General features: G+C 49.4%; 1 protein-coding gene across 2 annotated transcripts in view; it reads left to right on the top strand.

Moving 5' to 3' along the window:
• Positions 1 to 23,311, top strand: part of LOC140393313 (golgin subfamily A member 7B-like) — a 53,317-nt gene that overhangs the window by 4,766 nt on the left and 25,240 nt on the right. Inside the window, exons 2-5 of one of the 2 annotated variants that reach the window (XM_072479633.1) lie at positions 1,645 to 1,770; positions 6,095 to 6,247; positions 12,976 to 13,077; positions 14,698 to 18,752. In XM_072479633.1, the coding sequence (XP_072335734.1) occupies positions 1,645 to 1,770; positions 6,095 to 6,247; positions 12,976 to 13,077; positions 14,698 to 14,787 (471 nt within the window). In that variant the 3' untranslated portion in view covers positions 14,788 to 18,752. Of the gene's footprint in view, positions 1 to 1,644; positions 1,771 to 6,094; positions 6,248 to 12,975; positions 13,078 to 14,697; positions 18,753 to 23,311 lie in introns of those variants that run through there. The other variant, XM_072479634.1, reaches the window with a different exon arrangement.

The raw sequence follows: 23,311 nt of genomic DNA, 5'->3' as shown, positions 1-23,311 counted from the left end.
AGTTCACGCAGCTTTGGCTGCGGATACGGGCCCCTGCACCTCCGGTTCCGAGTCCGTGCATGCGCACGGCGGCGGCCTCCAGCGGCCATGCCGAACGCGATGGCGGACTCGAACCGCGGACCAGGACCAAGAAACAAGGCCCCACCGATCTGCCCCGCGCCGCTTAATCTGACCCGCCTGGTCGCTGCCCCGGCCGCCCATGAAGCCCCCAACCCCGGTGCTGGACTCCCCCACCGGGGCGGCCGCGTCTGAGTCCCGATTGGCCAGACGTGTTTAGAACCACGCCGTTGGGAACTCGGCCGGTCTGGACCTCTGGCAATGGCCCCCCCAGCCGCACGCTGTGACCCGCGGGCGAGCGATTCTCCGTGGACCGGAGAATCGCGGGAGTGGCGCCGGGCCCGATTCTCGCGTAAAAGTCAATTCTCCACCCCTACGCCAAACACGGTTTCGGCGTGGGCCTGCGGAGAATCCACCACAAACAGTCCTCAACTGGAGCAGGTGGGTATCCAACTCGGAGCACCACATTTTCGGAAGGATGTGAAGACATTGGCGAGAGAGCAGAAAAGACTCACGAGAATGGTTGCAGGGGTTGCAATTGGAGAAGAGAAGGTGGAGAGGAAATTTGATAGAGGTGTTCAAAACCACGGATAGCGTAGACAGGGGGAAAGAGTTCCCATTGGGGGAAGGATCAAGAACTGCGTGGCACAGATTTGAGGTATTTGGCCAAAGAAGCTATGAGGACACGAGGAAAAACTTCTTCCACAGCGAACGGTCAAGATCTAGAATCCGCTGTCGGAGGGTGTGGTGGAGGCCGGGTCAATTAAGGCATGCAAGAGCGAATTGGATTATAATCTGAAAAGGAAGAATGTGTCGGGTGGCAGGGAGAAGGCAGGGGAATGACACTCGATGCGTTAGCCACTTGGAGAGCGAGTGCATACACAGCGAATCGAATGGCCTGTACTGTAACAAATCTGTGGTAAGTCTTCCCCTTTCACTCCCCCATTGAGGAGCCTGCAAACAACCTTCAAAAGAATCAAAATTGAATAACCCCCCCCACCCCCCCATGCACTTCTAATGTCAAGGCCAGTGAGTGAGACAAGCAAACCTACCCTGCCAGACGGCAGGGGTGAAATGAGGCATGGGGACGTACATGCCCTGTTCGTACATCTTGAGGAATTTACTCTGGTCTCTCTCGTTCGGTCTTACTTCATCCAACCTTTCGAAAGCTGTGAGCAAAATGCCGCAGGTGCAGAAAATCTGAAATAAAAACGGAAAATGTCGGGGATGCACGGACGGTCGGGCAACATCTGTGGAGGGAGGAAGAGCGAACGGCTGATGAGCTGAAACGTTAACTGTTTCTCTCTGCACAGGCGCTGCCTGACCTGCTGGGTCTTTCCAGCATCTTCTGCTTCTGTTCCAGAAGATCAACTTGCTGTTGGGAGGAAGGAAGGTGAGCCCTTATGGAAGAGTGCGGGCAGGATTCTAGGCTAAATTTTGCAACTCTTCTGAGATGTACCAACTGTGTGTCAGGGCCCAATCTGTAGCAAGGACCCTGGTCCAGGTCAGCTGTAAAGCATTTATCTAAGAGTGTGCCCAAAGGCCCTGCACCCTCTTCACTCTCTGATTTGGTTCCCTCTCCTCCAGGTGCACAATCTTCAGGAGTTACGGCCGAGCGCCTCATTGGCAACGAAAGTCTTCATCCAGCGAGACTACGCGGATGGCATCCTGTGCCAGTTTCAAACCAAGTTCCCACCAGAGCTGGAGAGCCGGGTATGTTCAATGTTCTCTCCTTTCCAAACGAGCACATAAGATATAGGTGCAGGAGTAGGCCATTCGGCCCCTCGAGGCTGCCCTGCCATTCCATTCGATCATGGCCGATCTGATTTTCAGCAGAGAGAACTGGGCTAGGGAGCTTAATGTTGAGCAGAGGTTGACTCGCTAGGGGAAAAGAACGAAAGCTAACGTATTTTGGATTGCCGTGTTTGAGGGCAGCCATCGCTTACGCTCACACTCTACCTAGTTGATCCCAGTGACTTTGACCGATTCCTGGTCTGTGCTGGGGTAACTAGTTACCACTGATGTAATTTGGGTGCAATTGATCCCTGAGACAAGGCCCATACTGGGGATTTCAAATCCTTGAGCATAGCAGGTTACGTGGTGATCTATTTGAGGTGTTCAGAATAATTAAAGGATTTGAGAAGGTTGTTAAATAGAAATGATTTTGCGATATGGGTAGTCCAGATCAGGGAGGAGTCATAATCGTATAACCTGGTACAAGAAGGACACCAACACCTGACACGCCCCTCCAGCAACTGACCAACCCATCCGCTTCCTCCAGAGAGCCGGACGGGAGAGTCTGCAGCCAACAGTGCACAGGACCCTCCTGACCCAGGGACTGGATTACTGAGCAATCCTGTTGCTAGCCCCTATCAGCAAACATCTCCTTTCTAAGCTGAAGAGACCCCTTCCCAAACAAGGGGAATAGTGCAGAGCGCACCCCGACTGGTAAATTGATATCTGCACCAGGCTGGTAATGACACCGATCTGGAGGGTGGGTCGATAACTCCTCTGCAGCATTTTCGAAATGGGGGAAAGGTTGTTGGGTTGAAAAAAGGCTTTTTTGCGTTCAAAGAACCCCTCAGCTCCATCTTCTCACACCGCCCTTCAATCGCCTTTCACTCCAGATTCTCGTTTCATAGAATCATAGAATTTACAGTGCAGAAGGAGGCCATTCAGCCCATCGAGTCTGCACCGGCTCTTGGAAAGAGCACCCTACCCAAGGTCCACACTTCCACCCTATCCCCATAACCCAGTAACCCCACCCAACACTAAGGACAATTTTGGACACTAAGGGCAATTTATCATGGCCAATCCACCTAACCTGTACATCTTTGGACTGTGGGAGGAAACCGGAGCACCCGGAGGAAACCCACACACACATGGGGCGAACATGCAGACTCCGCACAGACAGTGACCCAAGCCGGGAATCGAACCTGGGACCCTGGAGCTGTGAAGCAATTGTGCTAACCACCATGCTACCATGCTGCCCCACTTTGTCACCCTGTTCCTCAGTAGGTGTTTCACTCCCGTGTTTCCCCCTCCCTCGCGACCCGCACACTGCCCGTTTCCGATTACCCCACTCTCGTGCCCTCCAGTTAAGGGGAGGCTTCGCTTTGCTCCTTCTGACTGGTGCACCTTGCGCCAACCCCTTGCTGCTGCCCCTCCGGAGGGGGTGGGTGTGTCTGGCACTTTGGTGGCATTCCTTCCACGCCGTCCGATGACGCAGACAGTTCGCTTGGCTGCCCGACTCCGGGGTTCAAAGCACATCAACCCTGAGTTAAACAGACTGAAAGTAAGTCACAGACCCAACTGGCTAATTGCGACTTTCCCAGTCCTGATGAAACTAATGGATCCCTTATTGAGATCATAAACTTCAAAGGCTCGATGGCCCTTGGTTTCACTGCCAAGTTCTGCCAAGGCCGGCCTCTGATCATCGCTCTGGTCACTAATGGGCCTCGATGTTTGGGAGCATTGAAAGCTTTGCATCCAGTTGCCACTCATTCTGCCGTGTGATTCTCCTCAAAAGACTTGGCACTAACCTAACGGAAGAAACTTTAAACTTTGTTTGTTATTGCTCCCAAGCAGTGTTTAATATGCTTGAGACATGTTATAAAATTCTTAGACTTGCTGAATAGTTAATTTTCTGCAGTGTTTTTTTGTTTTGGATACTAACAATAGGCTGATTTCCCTTAAAGACTCTGAAGTTGATCTTTAATCTTTATCGTTGTCGCAAGTAGGCTTACGTTAACGCTGCAATGAAGTTACTGTGAAAAGCCCCTAGTCGCCACTTTCCAGCGCCTGTTCGGGTACACTGAGGGAGAATTCAGAATGTCCAGTTCATCTAACAAGCACGTCTTTCGGGACCTGTGGGAGGAAACCGGAGCGCCCGGAGGAAACACATGCGGACATGGGGAGAACGTGCAGACTCTGCACAGACAGTGACCCAAACGGGAATTGAGCCTGGGATCCTGGTGCTGTGAAGCAACAGTGCTAACCACTGTGCTACTGTGCCGCCCCCCCCATTAGTGGATTGCTGGCCCAGTAACAAAACTGCTCGCTGCCATGAAACAACGGACTGGGGTTCCTGGTCCTGTACATTCATATTTCTACAGATTGAGGGGAGACGGTGGTGTCGTGGTAATGCCACTGGACCAGTGATCCAGAGATCCAGGGACGTGGGTTCAAATCCCACCATGAATAACTCTGGAATTGAAAAACTGGTCTCCAGTAATGGTGACTATTAAACCATTGTTGATTGTCGTAATGATTCACTATTCACGAATGTCCCTCAGAGAAAGAAATCTGCTGCCCTTGTCTGGTCTGGCCTACACGTGACTCCAGATCCACAGCAATGTGGTTGACTCTACCCACTGAAACGGCCTAGCAAACCACTCAGTTCAAGGCCAACAAACTGGAGGTTAAAACAATACTGGGAATAGCAGCACAGTGGTTATGTTAAGGCACCTGTAACGTAAAGCTCAGGTAAATGATCTAGAGACTTGGGCAGCACGGTAGCACAGTGGTTAGCACTGTTGCTTCACAGCTCCAGGGTCCCAGGTTCGATTCCTGGCTTAGGTCACTGTCTGTGCGGAGCCTGCACGTTCTCCCCGTGTCTGCGTGGGTTTCCTCCGGGTGCTCCAGTTTCCCCACACAGTCCAAAGGTGTGTGGGTTAGGTGGATTGGCCATGCTAAATTGCCCTTAGTGTCCAAAAAATGTTAAGTGGGGTTACTGGGTTACGGGATAGGGTGGATACATGGGCCTCAGTAGGGTGTTCTTTGTAAGGACTGGTGCAGACTCGATGGGCCGAATGGCCTCCTTCTGCACTGTAGATTCTATGATATGAGTTCACATCCCAGCAGAGCAACTGGAGCAATCTGAATTCATTTTGTTAAATAAATCTGGAATAAAAAGCTAGTAATGGTGACCACAAAGTGGCTGGATTGTCGTAAAAATGCCAGCTGTGTTTGCTCATGACCAGTCCAATGTTTATGTGACTCCAGACCCACGACAATGTGTTAATTGGCCACTGAAATGGCCCGGCAAGCCACACAGCCTTATTCAGGAAGGCCAGCTTCTTCAGGGACAATTATGTCTGGACAAGAAATCCTGTCAGTAAACTAAAAGAAAATCTGAGTTGCAGATAAGAGAAGCTACAAATATTCATGCACAGGCTCATGTCTTCTGCAAACAAAAGGAACAGGACCAGGCATTGCACCTTTTTTGAAAGCGTGGGGTCAATAGTTCCCTGATGAATTCTCCATGGCAACAAATTTAGAGTACCCAATTTGTTTTTTCCAATTAAGGGGCAATTCAGCATGGCCAATCCACCTACGCTGCATATTTTTGGGTTGTGGGGAGTGAGACCAACGCAGACACGGGGAGAATGTGTAAACTCCACATGGACAGTGACCCGGGGCTGGGATCGAACCCGGGTCCTTGGCGCCGTGAGGCAGCAGTGCTAACCACTGAGCCACCATGCCGCCCCCGGCAACAATCAAAGTTGACTTGACAACAAATCAGCAGTGTAAATAGTTGCTTCCTTTGAAATTTGGCATTCTTGAATTTGTCCTGATCGCACGATGAAATGCTTCGACAGCATGCCCCTTCTTTCCTCAATCGATACAGAGTCTTAAGAAAAACTCTCAAGCAGAGCTTCCTCTCTCTCTCTCTCTCACTGAGAGAAATCCTCCAGTTTTCACCCAATAATAGCGTTGCTCTCTCCGGCCAGGGTGATGTTTAGGAGTTGTATGTTGTGGGTGCTTTCTGCCTGCTCTGCCACAGAGGCTGAGAGTCTTATCTTGTTAGGTGTGACTACCACCGAACGTCAGTTGTCTGCTATAAGCAGCAGGTCAGAGAGTGAACGGGGAAATAGGACCGAGAAATTGCCCCACTCTTGCTGATCCTCATTGGGAATGGCTGAGAAACGCACCTCCGTCCTGTTTTCCCAACAGTGGGAGGTGCTTGCACAAGGAGATTGTGAAAGTGGTTCATTGCGACCTCCAAACTATCTGTTTCAATTTCTCTACATTTCAGGTTGAAAGACACTACTTTGAGGAAACTGTGAAGACCTTAAACAATTATTATGCAGAAGCAGAGAAGATCGGGGGAACGTCCTATTTTGAAGGCTGCCTGGCGTGCGTTACTGCCTATGTCATCTTCATATGCATGGAGACCCGATATGAAAAGGTATCAGAGGAGAGGCTTCGATTTATTTTCCTACGAGCTTGCAGCTAAGCAACTATAGTTGTGCTGGTCGTGAATCGGGATTGCTTTGCGTTCGATGCTGGCCTTTTTCAGCCGTTTGACATGGTGTCGTGTCCCCCCCCCAGCCCAGTTCAGTCTCCTTTCTTGGCTGTCAGACTCAGTTTATTGAGTTCGAAGAAAAGGACGTGTCCCCGGTTTGGCACAGCCAGGCTGCAGGATGCGAGCAGTGCCACAGTGTAGGACCATGGGAACAGGGGTAGGTCATTGTGCCCCGCAAGCACGTTCTGCCAAGGTATGGGGCCGCTCTTGAGGTGCGAGTTTGAAATATTTTGGGTCGATGCAGCCGGAACCTCGGGCCCGCATTTTGCTGTGCTGCACACAATTTGCAAAGTACCACTCCAGATTGGGAAGGTGTCCTATTCCCGGGACTAATGCCCCTTCATAGAATCATTGACTTTTAGGAGGGTAGAAGGAAGCCATTCAGCCCATCGTGCCTGAGACAACACCTTGAAGGCTCAGTCCAGTTAATCCCACTTTCCTTCCCTGGTGCACTGCAACCTAAACACAAAATGTACCAAAATGGGAAACCTTGAAGGGCACAAATATTCCTGCTGCACAGTTTAGGATCGATGTGAAATGGAATTTGCAAAGGGGGCCAAACACTTATTGAGAGGTCTGAATAGTAAAACCAGGCAAAACCTCAAGAGGCACCCTGAAATGGTGGGAAATCGCTAAACTACCTACTTTCCGCAGCCTTTAGTGTATCGTTTTGCATTTTGGGCCTCCGTCTCCAACTTTGACCGAGTCCGGATCACTGGCATCCCCCTCACTTGCAGCTTAATTGCCCGCTGTTTCCGGAAGCGTTGCCGAGTCACTGTACACCGATCGGTGTGAGGCAGGAGAGTGGGATGGTGAGCTTTGTACCCAGCACCCATTGGGGCAGAGAAACCTCCCTATCTCTGGGATGGTAGCTTGTTCAGTGCAAGTGGTTTCTATGCTGCTATGGATACTGCGTGAAGAACTCCCATTTTATTGAAAATCTTTACAGTGAGCAATTTTATTACAATCCAGGACCAGACCCCAACAGTTGCTAGGATACCGGACAGAAACCCCAATATCTTTTAATTTGTAAGACTGAGAGGAAAGGATACATGTCTCCACACACAAATAGGGATAAGATGTATCAAAACAAACTTTATTACTAACACAATATTAAACTCACTTTAACATGAAATAGCTCACAATTACCAGTTAAACAATGCTTCACAATAAAATGAAACAGTTTAACTCCTAGCTGCCAAATTCTTTATTTCCAATCAAGCAAAACCCATCTCAGGTCAGAATCCACTTTTAAATCAGTTAGCAAACACAGGAATACATGCTGGATAGAGATGTCTTGGAGAGACTGCTTTGAGAGAGAGAGAAATCCTCCAGGAAACAGCTTGTAGATTCTTGTCTGTGTCAAACTGCTATTTAACTTCACAGCATTTGGCAAAAGCTACCGTCTGTTCACAGCCAAATAGAACATACATAGAACATAGAACATAAGGTGCAGAAGGAGGCCATTCGGCCCATCGAGTCTGCACCGACCCACTTAAGCTCTCACTTCCACCTGATCCCCAATAACCCCTCCGAACATTTTTGGTCTCTGAGGGCAATTTAGCATGGCCAATCTACCTAACCTGCACGTCTTTGGATTGTGGGAGGAAACTGGAGGACCCGGAGGAAACCCACGCAGGCACGGGGAGAAGGTGCAGACTCCGCACAGACAGTGACCCAGCGGGGAATCGAACCCGAGACCCTGGCGCTGTGAAGCCACAGTGCTAGCCACTTCTGCTACCATGCTGCCCAAAATCTAAACTGACTGACTCAAAACCAGACTTCCTCAGCCCGTGGCTCCTCCCATTAATTAAATTAATAGATATATACACAGACAAACCAAGGCTTTTAACCATCACTGCACCAGATAGATATAATATAATATATCTGAAATTCCTCCATTCATCATGTTTTGAACACCAGGGTATCTGAAGCAAAAGGACAATTGATACCCTTACCTAAGGTATCTGGAGTGCCCCAGTGTTGTGTTTGCTGATTCAGGCACGTGAGTAGTTAGGTTTATGGAGTAGATTGCCAATGGTGAAGTCAACGGTACGACTGTGTTGTGTTAGAACTGGATTGGGGTTACATCTTTGATCCTTGGCGCCGGTTTCTGGTCCTGCCTCGGGCCTAGATGGAGAGAGAGTTAAACATTTCCTCGCGTCCTTTCTTCCACATCCACCCCCACCCCCCACCCCCACAAGGAGGCTGTGGGGGAGGGCTACCCGTGAAGGAGAGGTCACAGTGCGACACGGGAAACTAGGCCGAGAACCTTGCGTTCTTGGGTGACAGTGGTATGCGACAGCGAGGAAGGCCTTGAGGCACACACAGGTGGGCGATGGCTTATACCCAATTGTGTCTGCCTAGTATCGTGCCGTCCTGCAGTGTCACCAGATTCCTTCATGAGAGGCCACTGTTGATTAAATGGAGAACGTTACTGCAGGAAACCAGACACTTTAGAAACTTGTGCTACCTGGTGGTCACAGCTGAGTGGCTCCTCACTGATGATATCCTTGTAACTGTTTCAGTTCCTTTAATGAAGAGTCACTGGAGAAGGCCTGTTGGCACATTGAGGCCTAGTCAAGGCAGCGAGGCCACGGCTGTGGGTGTAAAGTAGCCCATTTGATCTCCTTCACAGCATCTCAGCTTTCTCCGGGAAACAGACGGCCATTGTTGATGGGCATACAATCTGCATGAGAACTTCCTTGTCTTTTATCCCCCCTCATTTTGAAAAGTAAGGTTTTAATTTCTGGATGAAGCCAAATGTGATATGGATCAGTTGGGGGTGGGGGGGAGCTTGGCTGAGAGGCTGAAAAATTAAAGGGGAACCCAGGTTTGATTTTGTTCCTCTTGAGATGAATAACATTGATACGTTATATTGCCAAGATTTCGGAACAATTAAAAAGTTTTGTTTTAAGTAGTGAGAAGGAGATGGGTAAACACTGGCTTAGACTTTACAGCAAAGAAACAGGCCATTCGGCCCAGCTGGTCCATGCTGGTTTATGTTCCACACGAGCCTCCTCCCAGTCTACTTCAAATCACCCACCAACATATTCTTCTGAGACATTTATTGCTGAGTGACAGATGTTCCTTTAGGGTCTTCATTTGGGTTCCAGGTTGTGGAGGGGGTGGTTCTCTGGCACATTTTATTCACTGGTTTCAGTACCGGTGCATCAATCGGATTCTCACCAGAATGTGGAGGGACCCTCGCACATGTTCGTGCGTTGGTGAATGGAGAACGATGGGAAGGGTCATCAACAGTCCTATCAAGTGGCGCCTGCACAGCAATAAACCACTCACGGACGCTCAGTTTGGGTTCCGCCAGGGCCGCTCAGCTCCTCACCTCATTGCAGCCTTGGTTCAAACATGGACAAAAGAGCTGGACTCAAGAGGGGAAGTGAAAGTGACTACCCTGAACATCGAGGTAGCATTTGACCGGGTATGGCATCAAGGAGCCCTAGCTAAACTGGAGCCGATGGGAATCAGCGGGAAAACTCTCTGCTGGTTGGAGTCATACCTGGCTCAAAGGAAGATGGCTGTGATTGTTAGAGGTCCGTCATCGTAGTCCCAGGACATCGCTGCAGGAGTTTATCAGGATGGTGTCCCAGGCCCAACCTTCCTTCCATCGCAGAGTCAAAATTGGGGATGCTCACCTATGATTGCACAATGTTCACTATTTGCAGTAACTCCGATACTGAAGCAATCTGTGCCCATATGTAGCAAGACCTGGACAATATCCAGGATTGGGCTGATAAGTGGCAAGTTACATTTGCGCCACACCTGTGCCAGGCAATGACCATCTCCAACAAGAGAGAATCCAACCACACCCCTCCACATTCAATGGCATTACCAACGCTGAACCCCCCACTATCAACATGCTGGGGTTACCATTGACCAGAAACTGAACTGGACCAGCCATATAAATACTGTGGCTAGCAAAGCAGCTCAAAGGCTAGGTTACCACCAGCGAGTAACTCACCTCCTGACTCCAAAAAGCCTGTCCACCATCTGCCAAAGCACAAGTCAGGAGTGTAATGGAATACTCTCCACTTCCCTGGATGAGCGCAGCTCCAACAACACTCGAGGAGCCCATTACCCTCCAGGGCAAAGCAGACCGCTTGATTGTCAGCGCGTCCACCAGCCTCAACATGCATTCCCGCCACCACCGATACACAGTGTCAGCCGTGTGCACTGCAGTAACTCACCAAGGCTCCTTCGACAGCACCTTCCAAACCAGCATCCTCCACTATCTAGAAGGACAAGGGAAGCAGATACATGGGAACAGCGCCACCTCCAAGTTCCCCTCCGAGCCACATACCATCCTGACTTGGAAATATATAGCTGTTCCTTCAGTGTCGCTGGGTCAAAATCCACAAACCCCCACTTCATTAGAGCACTGTGGGTGTACATACACATCATGAACTGCAGCGGTTCAAGTTGGCAGCTCACCACCACCTTCTAGAGAGCAATTAGGGATGTGCAATAAATGCTGGCCGAGCCAGCGAAGCCCACATCCCATAAAAGAATCAAAGAAATGAATGTGCTATTACACTCCAGAATGGATTTTGTGCCTTAAAATGAGTAATTCGAGAATAGGTTTTCCAATTTGGCTGACCCAATGCGAAGTTCCCATTAACGAAAGTCTCTATTGGCTCCCTATCCATCAACGTCTCCCATTTGAAATCCTCATTCCTTGTGGCTCAGATCCTCCCATGCTTCCACGCTCTTTTCTATCTCTGTAATCTCCTTCAACCTTGCTGCAATCCTCAGGAAACTCTGTCTGCCTCCAATTCTGGTCCTTGCCCCTTTCCCACCTACATTGCTCCACCATTGGCGGCTGTGCCTTCAGGAAGCCTAGACCTGCATTGCACCCCGAGTCCTCTCCGTCCCTCCACCTTTCCTTCTGCAAGTTGCTCCTTCAAATTTTCTCCACACGTTCACCTTTTTGTAACTTGCCCCCCTTTACGTTTCTCTGGACAGGCTTGCAACATTTTCCTACTTTAACTGCTAAATCAATACAAGTTATTTTATTCAGCCAGCAGGTTGGTGGGGTTTGCGGGGGTGGGGGTCAGATGAAGTATTGAAACATAACATTTATCTTTTCGAAATGTCCGCGGTGCTGCATACATTGGTCTGGTCTCCGAGAAAAAATCATAATTTTATCTTTCCTCTTTCCAACACTTTTGTTGTCAAAATCACACCTGTTCAGCAACCGAGTTGTCATGATATTTTCCTGGACGATAACCTCTGTGTAGCCAATGATGGATGATTGCTGTAGCAATCAATGCCAAATGATAATTAGTGTGTTAGAAATGGACCACACCTCTTTTTGTTCTGTGTCGTGGGCGACACACATCTCTTGGGAGCCCCGAGTGAAGGACCAAAACCCCAAACATCCCTAATAACAGGGATGTGCAGGTTAGGTGGATTGGCCATGCTAAATTGCCCTTAGTGTCCAAAAAGGTTGGGAGGGGTTACTGGGTTACGGGGACAGGGTGGAGGTGTGGGCTTGGGTAGGGTGCTCTTTCGGTGGGCCGAATGGCCTCCTTCTGCACTGTAAATTCTATGATTCTATGAACCGCATCTTCTATTTGTGTAGCACCTTTAATGTAATAAAACACCCCAAGATGCTTTGTAGGAGAGCTATAAAACTAAATATAGCACAGAGCCTCAGAAGGAGCGAGTTGGTCATCTGGCCAAACATCTGGCCAAACATCTGGTCAAAGAGGTAGGTTTTTAGGCAGCATAGTAAAGGAAGAAGACAAAGTCAGAGAGGCGGAGAAGGTCAGGGCAGCTGAAGGCACAACCATCAGTCGTGGAGTTGCTCAAGAGGACAGAATTAGAGGAGAACAGATAACGCGGAGGATTGAGAGCTGGAGGAGATGGTGGGTGGAATGGTTAGGGCATGGGGGTGGGTAAGGGGTGGTTTGAACATGGCTTCAGGTTAAGAGACAGATGGCAGAGATTTGGCTCACATCAAACTTACCAAGAAAAGGAACGTGAGGGAGTGGAAATTAGGAGTCGCGATAAATCAAGTCTCCGTGGTTGGGTGGCACCAAACCTTTTAAAACCAACTCTTTGAGCTTGAGTTTTGAAAGCTTTGCAGGTTGACGGGAAAGGACAAACCTGTGAAGGGTCCAGTGCTCAGAAGGTGGTCATGGATGAAGAAAGCACTTGGTTCATTTCCACTTCATCCTTCTAACTGTGCCAGCTGCCTATTGCAGCCTCTCCCCTCCGACCCACATTGCCCACGTTCCAAAAAAAAAAAAATGTTGTTCATCCGCCAGCTCTTTCGAAGAGCCAACAATCAGTTCCACTTCCCCTACAACCCTGCAAATGTTTGCTCTTCAAATATTTATCCAATTCGAATTTGGAAGCTGTTATTGAGACTGTTGCCAGGCAGCGCGTCCCGGATCACCACATATATTATACAAAGAATGTTTTCTTGCATTGCCTGAGGTTGTGTCCTACGTACAGGCCTGTGGGTTGACTGTACTTTTAATTGCCACTGTGGACCCCTGTTACCTCCTGACGGGTTCAGTGACCACTGCACTAGTGCAGCCGGAGCTACTGTGCACTTGCTTCTTTGTTATGTGTTTTCTTTCCCCTAGGTTCTGAAGAAGATTTCTAAATACATTCAAGAACAGAATGAGAAAATCTATGCCCCCCGAGGATTGTTGGTCACAGATCCCATCGAACGGGGGCTGCGAGTCGTATCCTTTCAGAGATTTATTTCGCGTTTGATCGGTGGGTGGGGCAAATTCGACTCCTGATGCGGCCAAAGCAGACGGGAATGTGGATCGATAGATTGTGTTTAAGGTTCAGCTCAACCGATCAATGCCGCTGTTTGTGGTCCATTGTACTGCATCTAACCCAGTGCTTCCCAAACTGATTGTCCGATGTGACCCCATTTTAGTGCCTCAAAGCTCATGTGATCCCAAAGTGATAACTGTGGGGGTGTTGGGGTGGGGTGGGGTCCGGTGGTTGGCAGAGAATTAGAGAGTTGTTGAGGTTTTATTGTATACCGTCATGGGATGCGAGTGTTGCTGGCTGATCGTTAATTGCCCTTGAACTGAGCACATGTGGAGGCGGTGGCATAGCGGCATTGTCGCTGGACTAGTTATCCAGAGACCCAGGATAATGACCTGGGGAGCCGGGTTCGAATCCCACTCAGGAATTTAAACTCAATAAAATATCTGGAATTAAATGTTGACCATGAAACCATTGCTGATTGTTGGAAAAACCCCATCTGGTTCACTAATGTCCTTTAGGGAAAGAAATCTGCCGTCCTTACCTGGTCTGGCCTACATGTGACTCCAGACCCACAGCAATGTGGTTGACTCTTAACTGTCCCTGCAAGAGCAATTAGGGTTGGGCAATAAATGCTGGCACAGCCCGCGACGCCCACATCCCGTGAGCGAACCTTTAAAAACCATTTTGGGACTGTGGGAGGAAACCGGAGCACCCGGAGGAAACCCACGCAGATACGGGGTGAAAATGCAAATTCCACACAGTCACCCGAGGCTGGAATTGAACGCAGGTCCCTGGCGCTGTGAGGCAGCCGTGCCGCCCATGGAAGAGATATTTATCCGGTTCCCTTTACTCCTGAGCCTAATAAAGGCTTAACGTGATTTCCTTGCTTTTGTAACCTGCTCCTCTTCACAGAACATAGAACTTAAGTGCAGAAGGAGGCCATTCGGCCCATCGAGTCTGCACCGACCCACTTAAACCCTCACTTCCACCCTATCCCCGTAACCCAATAACCCCTCCTAACCTTTTTGGACACTTAAGGGCAATTTAGCGCGGCCAATCCACCTGACCTGCCCGTCTTTGGACTGTGGGAGGAAACCGGAGCAGCCGGAGGAAACCCACGCACACACGGGGAGAACGTGCCGACTCCGCACAGCCAGCGACCCAAGCCGGGAATCGAACCTGGGACCCTGGCGCTGTGAAGCCACAGTGCTATCCACTTGTACTACTGTGCTGCCCCATAATCACTAATAAAGCTGTGCTAGCACCATGTATTGCAGAACCTGAGAGGCTGATGACCATTGGTTAGACCCAGGAGTCTACTATTGGCTGTATTACATAGCTCCGCCCTGAAGGCGGAGTATAAGAGATGGTGCCGTCCCAGCAGCCTTCACTTTCTGTACCGAAGCTGCTGGGGAAAAGGTTCTAGTAGATTAAAGCCTTCAGTTATGAAATCACTTCGTCTTGAGTGTAATTGATTGCGCATCAAAAGCCAAGGCTTCCACGTGGCCATTGGCAGCTGCCTCGAGCTGTCCTCGACCCTCCATTGTGGTCCCGCTTTCCTTCACCCTACTTGTCTCCAGATTGAGATTGCGATCTACGAAGACCGGTGCAGCAGCGGCAGCGGCAGCAGCAGCAGTGGGAGCAGCACCAGCAGCTGCAGCAGGGGTTGACGTTGGACGGCGGGACGGCCTTCACTAGACCCGAGCTCGGTTCCCTCTTCCCAAAACAATAACAAAAACAATTCTCGTGCAATAACGAGTTTATTACATTTGACACCATTTCTGTATCATATGAGCCCTGCCTCCCGCCGTCTGCCGAGGGTTTTTGCCAGAAGAGAAGAGGGCACCAGGCAAGTGAGCCAAGATCATCCACAGTGTCCTGTTGAAGAAGAGACTTTTGTTTGACCCTGAACACAATGCTGGAGGTTACTGCGTATTCAGAATGTTTGCAATGTCAATAACATTAAGGAACAATAACTGGATCTCCCTGACTGCTGATCTCAATGTGCTCCACAGCAGTTTTCCTCCATTTCTGACACCCCCCGCCCCTCCCAAACCACCCCCCCCCTCCAATCAGCAGTTGAACAGCCCAATGATGCCACCCAGGATGTTGCAACAATCGCAGCTTCTCTCCGTCAATGGAATTCCTGGGACAACACAGCAGCATTGCCTGAGAGCCTCTGGGACTAGTCTCCTGGGTACTACATGAACATAGAATCCCTACAGTGCAGTAGGAGGCCATTCGGCCCATCGAGTCTGCACCGACCCTCTGGAAAAGCACCCCGCCTCGGCCCACTCCTCCCGCCCTATCCCCGTAACCCCACCCAATGTCCTTGGACACTAAGGCCAATTTAGCGCGGCCAATCCACCTAACCTGCACATCTTGGGACTGTGGGAGGAAACCGGAGCACCCGGAGGAAACCCACGCAGAGACGGGGAGAACGTGCAGACTCCGCACAGTCACCCAAGGACGGAATTGAACCCGGGACCCTGGCACCGTGAAGCAGTAGTGCTAACCACTGTGCCATGGGAGGCGGGGAGAAAGAATTAACTAACCTGACCATGCTGCGGATTGTCTTAAATTGAAACATCAAAGCCCAGTCGAGACTGTTGGCCTTCTGAGGGGGAAGAGTTGGTGTAAGAAGCTGGCGAAGTGTGGTCATGATCCATGTTTAGTCCACATTGGCTATGTATGGTTTTCCGGTGATTGTGTTTTAACAATGTTGCCCAGACATCAAGAGAAGGATCTCTTGGTGGAACAGAGGTCATAAAGGATAGAAGTGAGTGACTGATGAAAATAATCCATACAAAATTATCAGCATGCTAAACCAAGAGCTGCATTTATATCGCGCCTTACAGCCTCTGGATTCTTTACAACCAACAAAGTATTTTGCATCTTCACATTTGTAATGGTTGTTGAGAGTGGAAGATTGGCCCAGGATGCCACTTCCAAAGGGCAACCCAGGAGGCAGATGGTGTCTTGGCTTAACGCCTCATCCAGCAGGTGGTACTGCTGGCAGTGTAGCCCACCCTCAGCAACAAACTGGGTGACCCTGAATCAACCTGCGATTGGAATTCCTCTCTTAAATTAAAGATTAAAAACTCCTGTCCGAAAGCCTATGAACGGAGTTGCTAGCCTGGCCTGGAGTGAAAATCTGTGGTCCTCCAAAGCCGTTTGACCAACCTCAGCTATTTGAAGAGGGGCTGGTTTAGCACACTGGGCTAAATAGCTGGCTTTTTTAAAGCAGACCAAGGCAGGCCAGCAGCACGGTTCAATTCCCGTACCAGCCTCCCCGAACAGGCGCCGGAATGTGGCGACTAGGGGCTTTTCACAGTATCTTCATTGAAGCCTACTTGTGACAATAAGCGATTTTCATTTCATTTCAAGATGAGGGGTCCCATCCTTCCGTAACCTCACTTCTCCCCCCCTCCACCCCCCCCCCCACCCCCCCCCCCCCCCACCCCCCCACCACCACTGGATCTGTGCCACTTTGGTGATTCCAGATTTCCATCACTCCACCACTGACGGCAGTGCCTTCAACCTTGTATTCTGGATTCCCTCCCTAAACCGCTCTGCCTCCCGACAGCTCTCTTTTCCTCAAATGGTTCTTAAAACCTACCTCTTGGACCAAATATTTGTCTTAATATCTCTATCTGGTTCGATATCCCTTTGCCCACCGTTCCCGTGAAGCACCCTGCCATGTTTTTCCATCTTAAAGGCCCTATATAAGTGTAAAGCTGTTGTGGCTTAGTCGCTGCCTTATTTACATATGATTGGTCAGTTATTATAGGCTAAGAGAGAGTTAAGAGTCTCTCTTAAGTGGCAGCAATCAGTGGCCTTCATCGGGAGTATTTCTCTATGGATAGTGAAGAGCAAGGTTGGTCAGAATGTCTTCCATTTAATATACCTGGTGTGTCCCGGAAAGCTATGACATTATCAAATATCAATCATATCTTAACTTCAGCTCCGATAGTTTTGTTTGCTAAGTGTGTTGTTCAGTGTGAAGGCTATTCGGACTGATTAGTAGCTCCCCAATGGTCAGTCCCTCATCTATGGCTTTGTTACCAGGTGAGGGTAAGATCAACCTCAACTTTGATGCCAACTTCTGTGGTTGAAGAGCTGGCCAGCACTCAGTTTTTCTGGCATGAGTCAAGAGTGAGTGAGATGCTGAATGCCGGCCCTGTTGGCACAAAGCCGTAGTATTTGAATGGGCTGTTCTTTGTTGACACGTGCCAAAAGAGTTTTGATATTCAACAGCGTTGCCAATGTTGTATCCCCTCCATATACATCCCCGGGGTGACACCCTGTACCAGAAATTTAACCAGACTGTCGATATAAATACTGTGCTGATTACACAAGTCAACTTGTAACCTCCAAAGCCTGTCCACCATCTACAAGGCACAAACCAGGGGTGTGATGGAATACGCTCCACTTGCCTGGATGAGTGAAGCTCCAACAGCACTGGAGAAGCTCAAAACCATCCAGGACAAAGCAGCCCCGCTTGATTGGAACCCCATCCACCATTTTAAACATTCACTCCCTCCACCACTGACGCACAGTGGCAGCCGTGTGTACCATCTACAAGATGCACTGCAGCAACTCACCAAGGCTCCTTCGACAGCACCTTTCAAATCCACGACCACTACTATCTAGAAAGACGAGCGCAGCAGATACCTGGGAACATTGGGTTCCCATCCAAGTCACTCACCATCCTGACTTGGGAATGTATCGCTGTTCCTTCATTGTCGCTGGGTCAAAATCCTGGGACTCCCTCCCTGACAGCACTGTGGGTGGACATACGTCACATGGATTGCAGCGGTTCAAGAAGGCAGATCATCTTGATGGCAATTAGGAATGGATCTTGTAATGCCAACACCCTGAGAATGTATTTGAAAAATGGTTCAGGCTGATGGATGTGAAAAGTCCTCTTATGTCAGATTAGAAGTTGTATTAACTCAAAAGTGCAAAATGCTCCTTGCAAATCTTAAACCTGGGTTTAAGTGCTCTGTCCGTCACACAATGCTGTGAATTAGCATGGACACTGTTAGCACACTGACACTTTAATGTATCACAGAACTGTTACAGCTCTGAAGGAGGCCATTCGGCCCACCGTCTTTGTACTGGCTCTCCGAAGGAGCAACTCACCAGAGTGCCATTCTCCCACCTTCTCCCCATGACCATGCATGTTCTCACTTTTCAAATAGCAGCCTAGTTCCATTTTGAGGACTTTAATTGAACCTGCCTCTACCACACTGCCAGTGCTTTCTGAACATATCCACTCACTGCGTGAAAAAACTTTTACTCATAACACGTTCATTTCTTTTACCAATTGCTTTAAATCTATGCCCTCTCGTTCCCGAGGGGGATCGGTTTTTCCCTATTTAACCGGCCCAGACCCCTCGAATTTGAAAGACGCTGAACTTAACATCTCTGTTAAAATTGTGCAGAATGAATGTGCATATTGCCCAATAACTTACTGTCAAGATTGTCTGTAATATTAAGATGACTAATATAATCTCTGTGTTTGTCGGTCACAGTTAAAGCTGCATGTTTCTCTATTTGTATCATGTAATCAGCATGTGCTGTGGTCCTGTGCTGTAAAATACAATGAATAAATTCTGCGGGTTAGTAATGCTCTCTGTCTGACGCAGCTGATGATATTGCATTTTGAGCATGTGATGTTTGTGATATTCTCTCGCTGACCCATTCTTTATTGATCAGTGTCTCTGTAACAGCATCTCCCAGGCCTTTTGCCCCTGTCCCCTCTGTATCGGGAAGCGAACCTTTCACTCGGTCCCTTCAGACCTGCTTAAAGCAAACAACATCGGCCATGTCTTCTGCCCCGTCACCAACCTTTTCTAGCTCGTGGGATTGCTCTCTTCCTCTCCCTTGCCCCTATGCTCTTCCGCCTCTCGCTGCTGTCTGTGTCTCCCTCTTTCTCCTTCCCTCGCTCCCTTGCCCCTCCTCCTCCCTCGCCACCTCCGTCCCCTTCTCCCAGAACAGTGCTCCTCCGCAATCCTCTAGCCCAGCCCTCAGTAAGTATAAATCCCGAGGGGGGGGTGGGGGGGTGGAGGGGGTGGGGGGGGGGGGCTGAAGTTGCAAGGAAGACCCTTCAGGCAGGATCTGGAGTGGCATGGGAATTCAGCCTGCCGGCCCCTGAGGAATGCTGAGCTCAGACTAACAAACATTCTTCATTCCTCTTCATGTTATGTGGTACGAACCACTCTATATTCTTCCCATTGACTTCAATCTCCTTCTCACTGGGAATCAAAACAAGATCCAATTCTCATCACCCATATAACTGACAAAGAAATTCTTTCATTCTGGATTTGACTTGAGCCAAGCTCAAGATGTGCATGTAGGAACAGAGGAACCCAAGTGGGACACTTAGCCCTCAAGCCTATTCTTTGGGCTGTGGGCATCGCTGTCCCATACTTGTTGCCCATCCATCGAATCCCTACAGTGCAAAGGAGGCCATTTGGCTCACCGAGTCTGTACCGACTCTCTGAAAGAGCACCGTACCCTGGGCCCACTCCCCCACCCCGTCCTCGTAGCCCAGCGCATTGATCAAGGCCAATCCGCCTAACCAGCACATCTTTGGACTGTGGGAGGAAACCGGAGCACCCGGAGGAAACCCACGCACACACGGTAGCATAGTGATTAGCACAATTGCTTCACAGCTCCAAGGTCCCAGGTTCGATTCCCGGCTTGGGTCACTGTGCGGAGTCTGCACGTTCTCCCCGTGTGTGCGTGGGTTTTCTCCGGGTGCTCCGGTTTCCTCCCACAGTCCAAAGATGTGCGGGTCAGGTGGATTGGTCATGCTAAATTGCCCTTAGTGTCCAAAATTGCCCTCAGTGTTGGGTGGGGTTACTGGGTTATGGGGATAGGGTGGAGGTGTGGGCTTGGGTAGGGTGCTCTTTCCAAGAGCCGGTGCAGACTCGATGCAGAAAGCCACCCCAGGCCGGAATCGAACCCGGGTCCCTGGAGCTGTGAGGTAGCAGTGCTAACCACTGTGCCGCCAAGGGTATCCCTAATTGCTCTTGACCTAAGTGGCTTGCTCAGTCATTTCAGGGGGAAGGTTATGCCTCAACCACGACGCCGTGAGTCTGAGCTCACAGGTAGGCCATACCGGGTAAGGGTGGCAGATTTCCTTCCCTAAGGAGCATTCTTGAATCCAGTGGGTTTTCTGATAATCAGTGATGGTTTCATGGTCGCTGTCACTGAGACCAGCTTTCGATTCCAGATTTATTAATTGAATTTCAATTCCCCAGCTGCCGGGATGAGATTTGAACTTGTGATGTTAGCGTTAGCCTGGGCCTCTGGATTACTATCCAGGGACATTACCCCGTGCTGTTTTTGACAAAGCCAGGCAGGCACCTGATTAAATGGAAGGCTTAACAAATCTCAGAGCAGCAGGGTAAGATTCTTTTCACCGCAGTCCAATGTTGCAAGTTTCTTTGTCAAACCCGCGACTCCTTCAACAGAGTTTTTCTTTGCTATTTGCAGTCTCTGTTTGTATCCCCTGGTCTTGGAGAAATCATTGCTCCCGGTCTGCCATTTCAATCCCATTAACTATCTAAAATTCTTCTTGCAAAATCCCCTTCTGAGGGTCGATGCTTACCATTCTTTCCCCTCACAGATCCCTCTAAAAATCGATAAGAGAACTATTTTGAAACTGCACCCTCTGCTGGGGCTTCATAAGACCATTAGCCATGGGAGCAGAATTAGGGGGAAATGAGAGTGAAAGAACAACAGGATTACAAGAGAGAGAGGGAGAAAGATGAAAGTCAACAATTTTTTTTCAAGTAAATCCGCCGATAGCAATTGCATTCAGAAGGAATGAGGCTTGCGATTAAACTTTCAGGGCCAGACTGGTGGGTGGCAACATTAAGATTTAAAATTCACTTTCACCCCAATTCACTGGCTCTAATTCTGCCTGGTGGGCGTTTTGTGTGTGATTCACACTCGTACGTGTGTTTTAATGCTGCATCTCTCATTGAGGTCCCGGTGTGGTGCAGCTTGTGTGGGGGGTAAGGGAACTCAGGCAGAAGCCTCCAATCCCCATTGTTGCATCTGTCCAATTCAGCCACTTCAACCAGCTCCTTAATCAAAGTTTACTCAGGTGTCTCTATTTATAAGGAGAAAAAAGTACGGACACAGATCTAATAATAATAATCTTTATTATTGTCACAAGTAGGCTTACATTAACACTGCAATGAAGTTACTGTGAAAAGCCCCTCGTCGCCACAATCCGGCGCCTATTCGGGCACACAGAGGGAGAATTCAGAATGTCTAAATTACCGAACAGCACGTCTTTCGGGACTTGTGGGAGGAAACCGGAGCACCCGGAGGAAACCCACACAGGCACGGGGAGAACGTGTAGACTCCACACAGACAGTGACCCAAGCCGGGAATCGAACTTGGGGCCCTGGAACTGTGAAGCAACAGTGCTTACCAGAGATATAGTGCAACACACTTTATTAAATATAGTTGACCCGTAAATTACCCATTATATGTACAAGAAAACCCAGGATTCGACTATATTACCCGTAAAGCTGGCTTGAAATGAAATGAAAATGAAAATCACTTATTGTCACAAGTAGGCTTCAAATGAAGTTGCTGTGAAAAGCTCCTAGTTGCCACATTCCGGCGCCTGTTCAGGGAGGCCGGTCCGGGAATTGAACCCGCTCTGCGGGCCTGCCTTAGTCTGCTTGAAAAGCCAGCTATTTATCCCACTGTGCTAAACCAGCCCCTTTGGTATGCTGTAGGTCCGATCCCTGAGTTCCTCCTTGTGAAGGTGCTTCTCGCTGGCTGTTTCTTCCTTGCTTGCTTCCTTCCTGGTCTGGTCTGCTCTCGGTCGCCTCTCGGCCAATAGAGTCTCAGGAGGCGGGGTCTCAGCACCCAATGGTCTGGTTGATGACCTCTTGACAGGGCACCTGAGCCCGCCCCAGGAGGAACGATGATTGCTCGATGGGTTATCAGGAACTGTGGACAATAGGCCAATGCTTCTCAAGTAGGGGCGATAATTAGCCCGTCTGAGGTCTGTTGATTTGGATATTCGGATTCTTCAGGCTTCTTGTTGGAGCGGACTGTGATTTTAATTTAAAGTGCCCACTTCTTTCATTTAGGATATCCAATTTAATCGGCCTTAAAGGTAGGCCCTGATTATATTACCACACCGTGTTTAACTGCACATGTGGTTTTGCTGTCGGTGATTTACTTCATGGGGATGGGGAGTGCTGACAGCCTCACTATTATTCTCACTGCAAAATTTGGGCTATTGCCTTTTAGGAAGCAGAAGACTCTCAACCTGTGTAGGTGTTTCTCAAAGCGTGTCGCTCCCGCCCCTAGGGTGAACTTCCGGACTCTCTCCCGCACACTTTTGTTCCAGAGCTACGCTCAGAAGCGACTGATCCATTGGTTCAAGTTGCATTTTCAATACTGAAATTAATCCGTGATCACAAGTAATATGGAAGAATTTCTGTATCAAAAGAACTTAAAAATGCCCAACGCTGTTTCAAAAGGCCTCCACCTTGCCTGACGTTGGTGCCTTGTGTTTGACTCGGAGATGAACTTCCAACCACAAATCTGAACCACCACTTGGGCTGCTCACTTCCATAACGTTGACAACACTGCCCCTGCCCCAGGTCACGGAATTCCTAACATAGAACATACAGTGCAGAAGGAGGCCATTCGGCCCATCGAGTCTGCACCGGCCCACTTAAACCCTCACTTCCACCCTATCCCCGTAACCAATAACCCCTCCCAACTTTTTTGTCACTAAGGGCAATTTATCACGGCCAATCCACCTCACCTGCACGTCTTTGGACTGCGGGAGGAAACCGGAGCACCCGGAGGAAACCCACGCAGACACGGGGAGAACCTGCAAACTCCACACAAGCAGTCACCCAAGTCCGGAGTTGACCCCGGGTCCCCGCGTTGTATTGCAGTTGTGCTAACCACCGCGCTGCCCGTGACGCCATCTGCTGCTGAACTCTCAGCCAGCTAATTGTTACCTCGAATGCTATTCTAATGTTATCCTTGCTGGTCTCCCCTCTTGCGCGATTCCCCTGCCTGTGAATTTATGAATCCCCATTTGCTCGTCCATCACCCCTGCGTCCACTGGTCTGTAGTGACCTCTGTTCATCATTGCCTCCAATTTAGATTCTCATCCTCGTTTTCAAATCCATCCAT

Source organism: Scyliorhinus torazame, chromosome 16 (assembly GCF_047496885.1).
Source record: "Scyliorhinus torazame isolate Kashiwa2021f chromosome 16, sScyTor2.1, whole genome shotgun sequence".
Lineage (NCBI taxonomy): Eukaryota > Metazoa > Chordata > Chondrichthyes > Carcharhiniformes > Scyliorhinidae > Scyliorhinus > Scyliorhinus torazame.
Note: the sequence above shows the minus strand (reverse complement) of the source record. Positions and strands in the feature narration are given on the sequence as shown.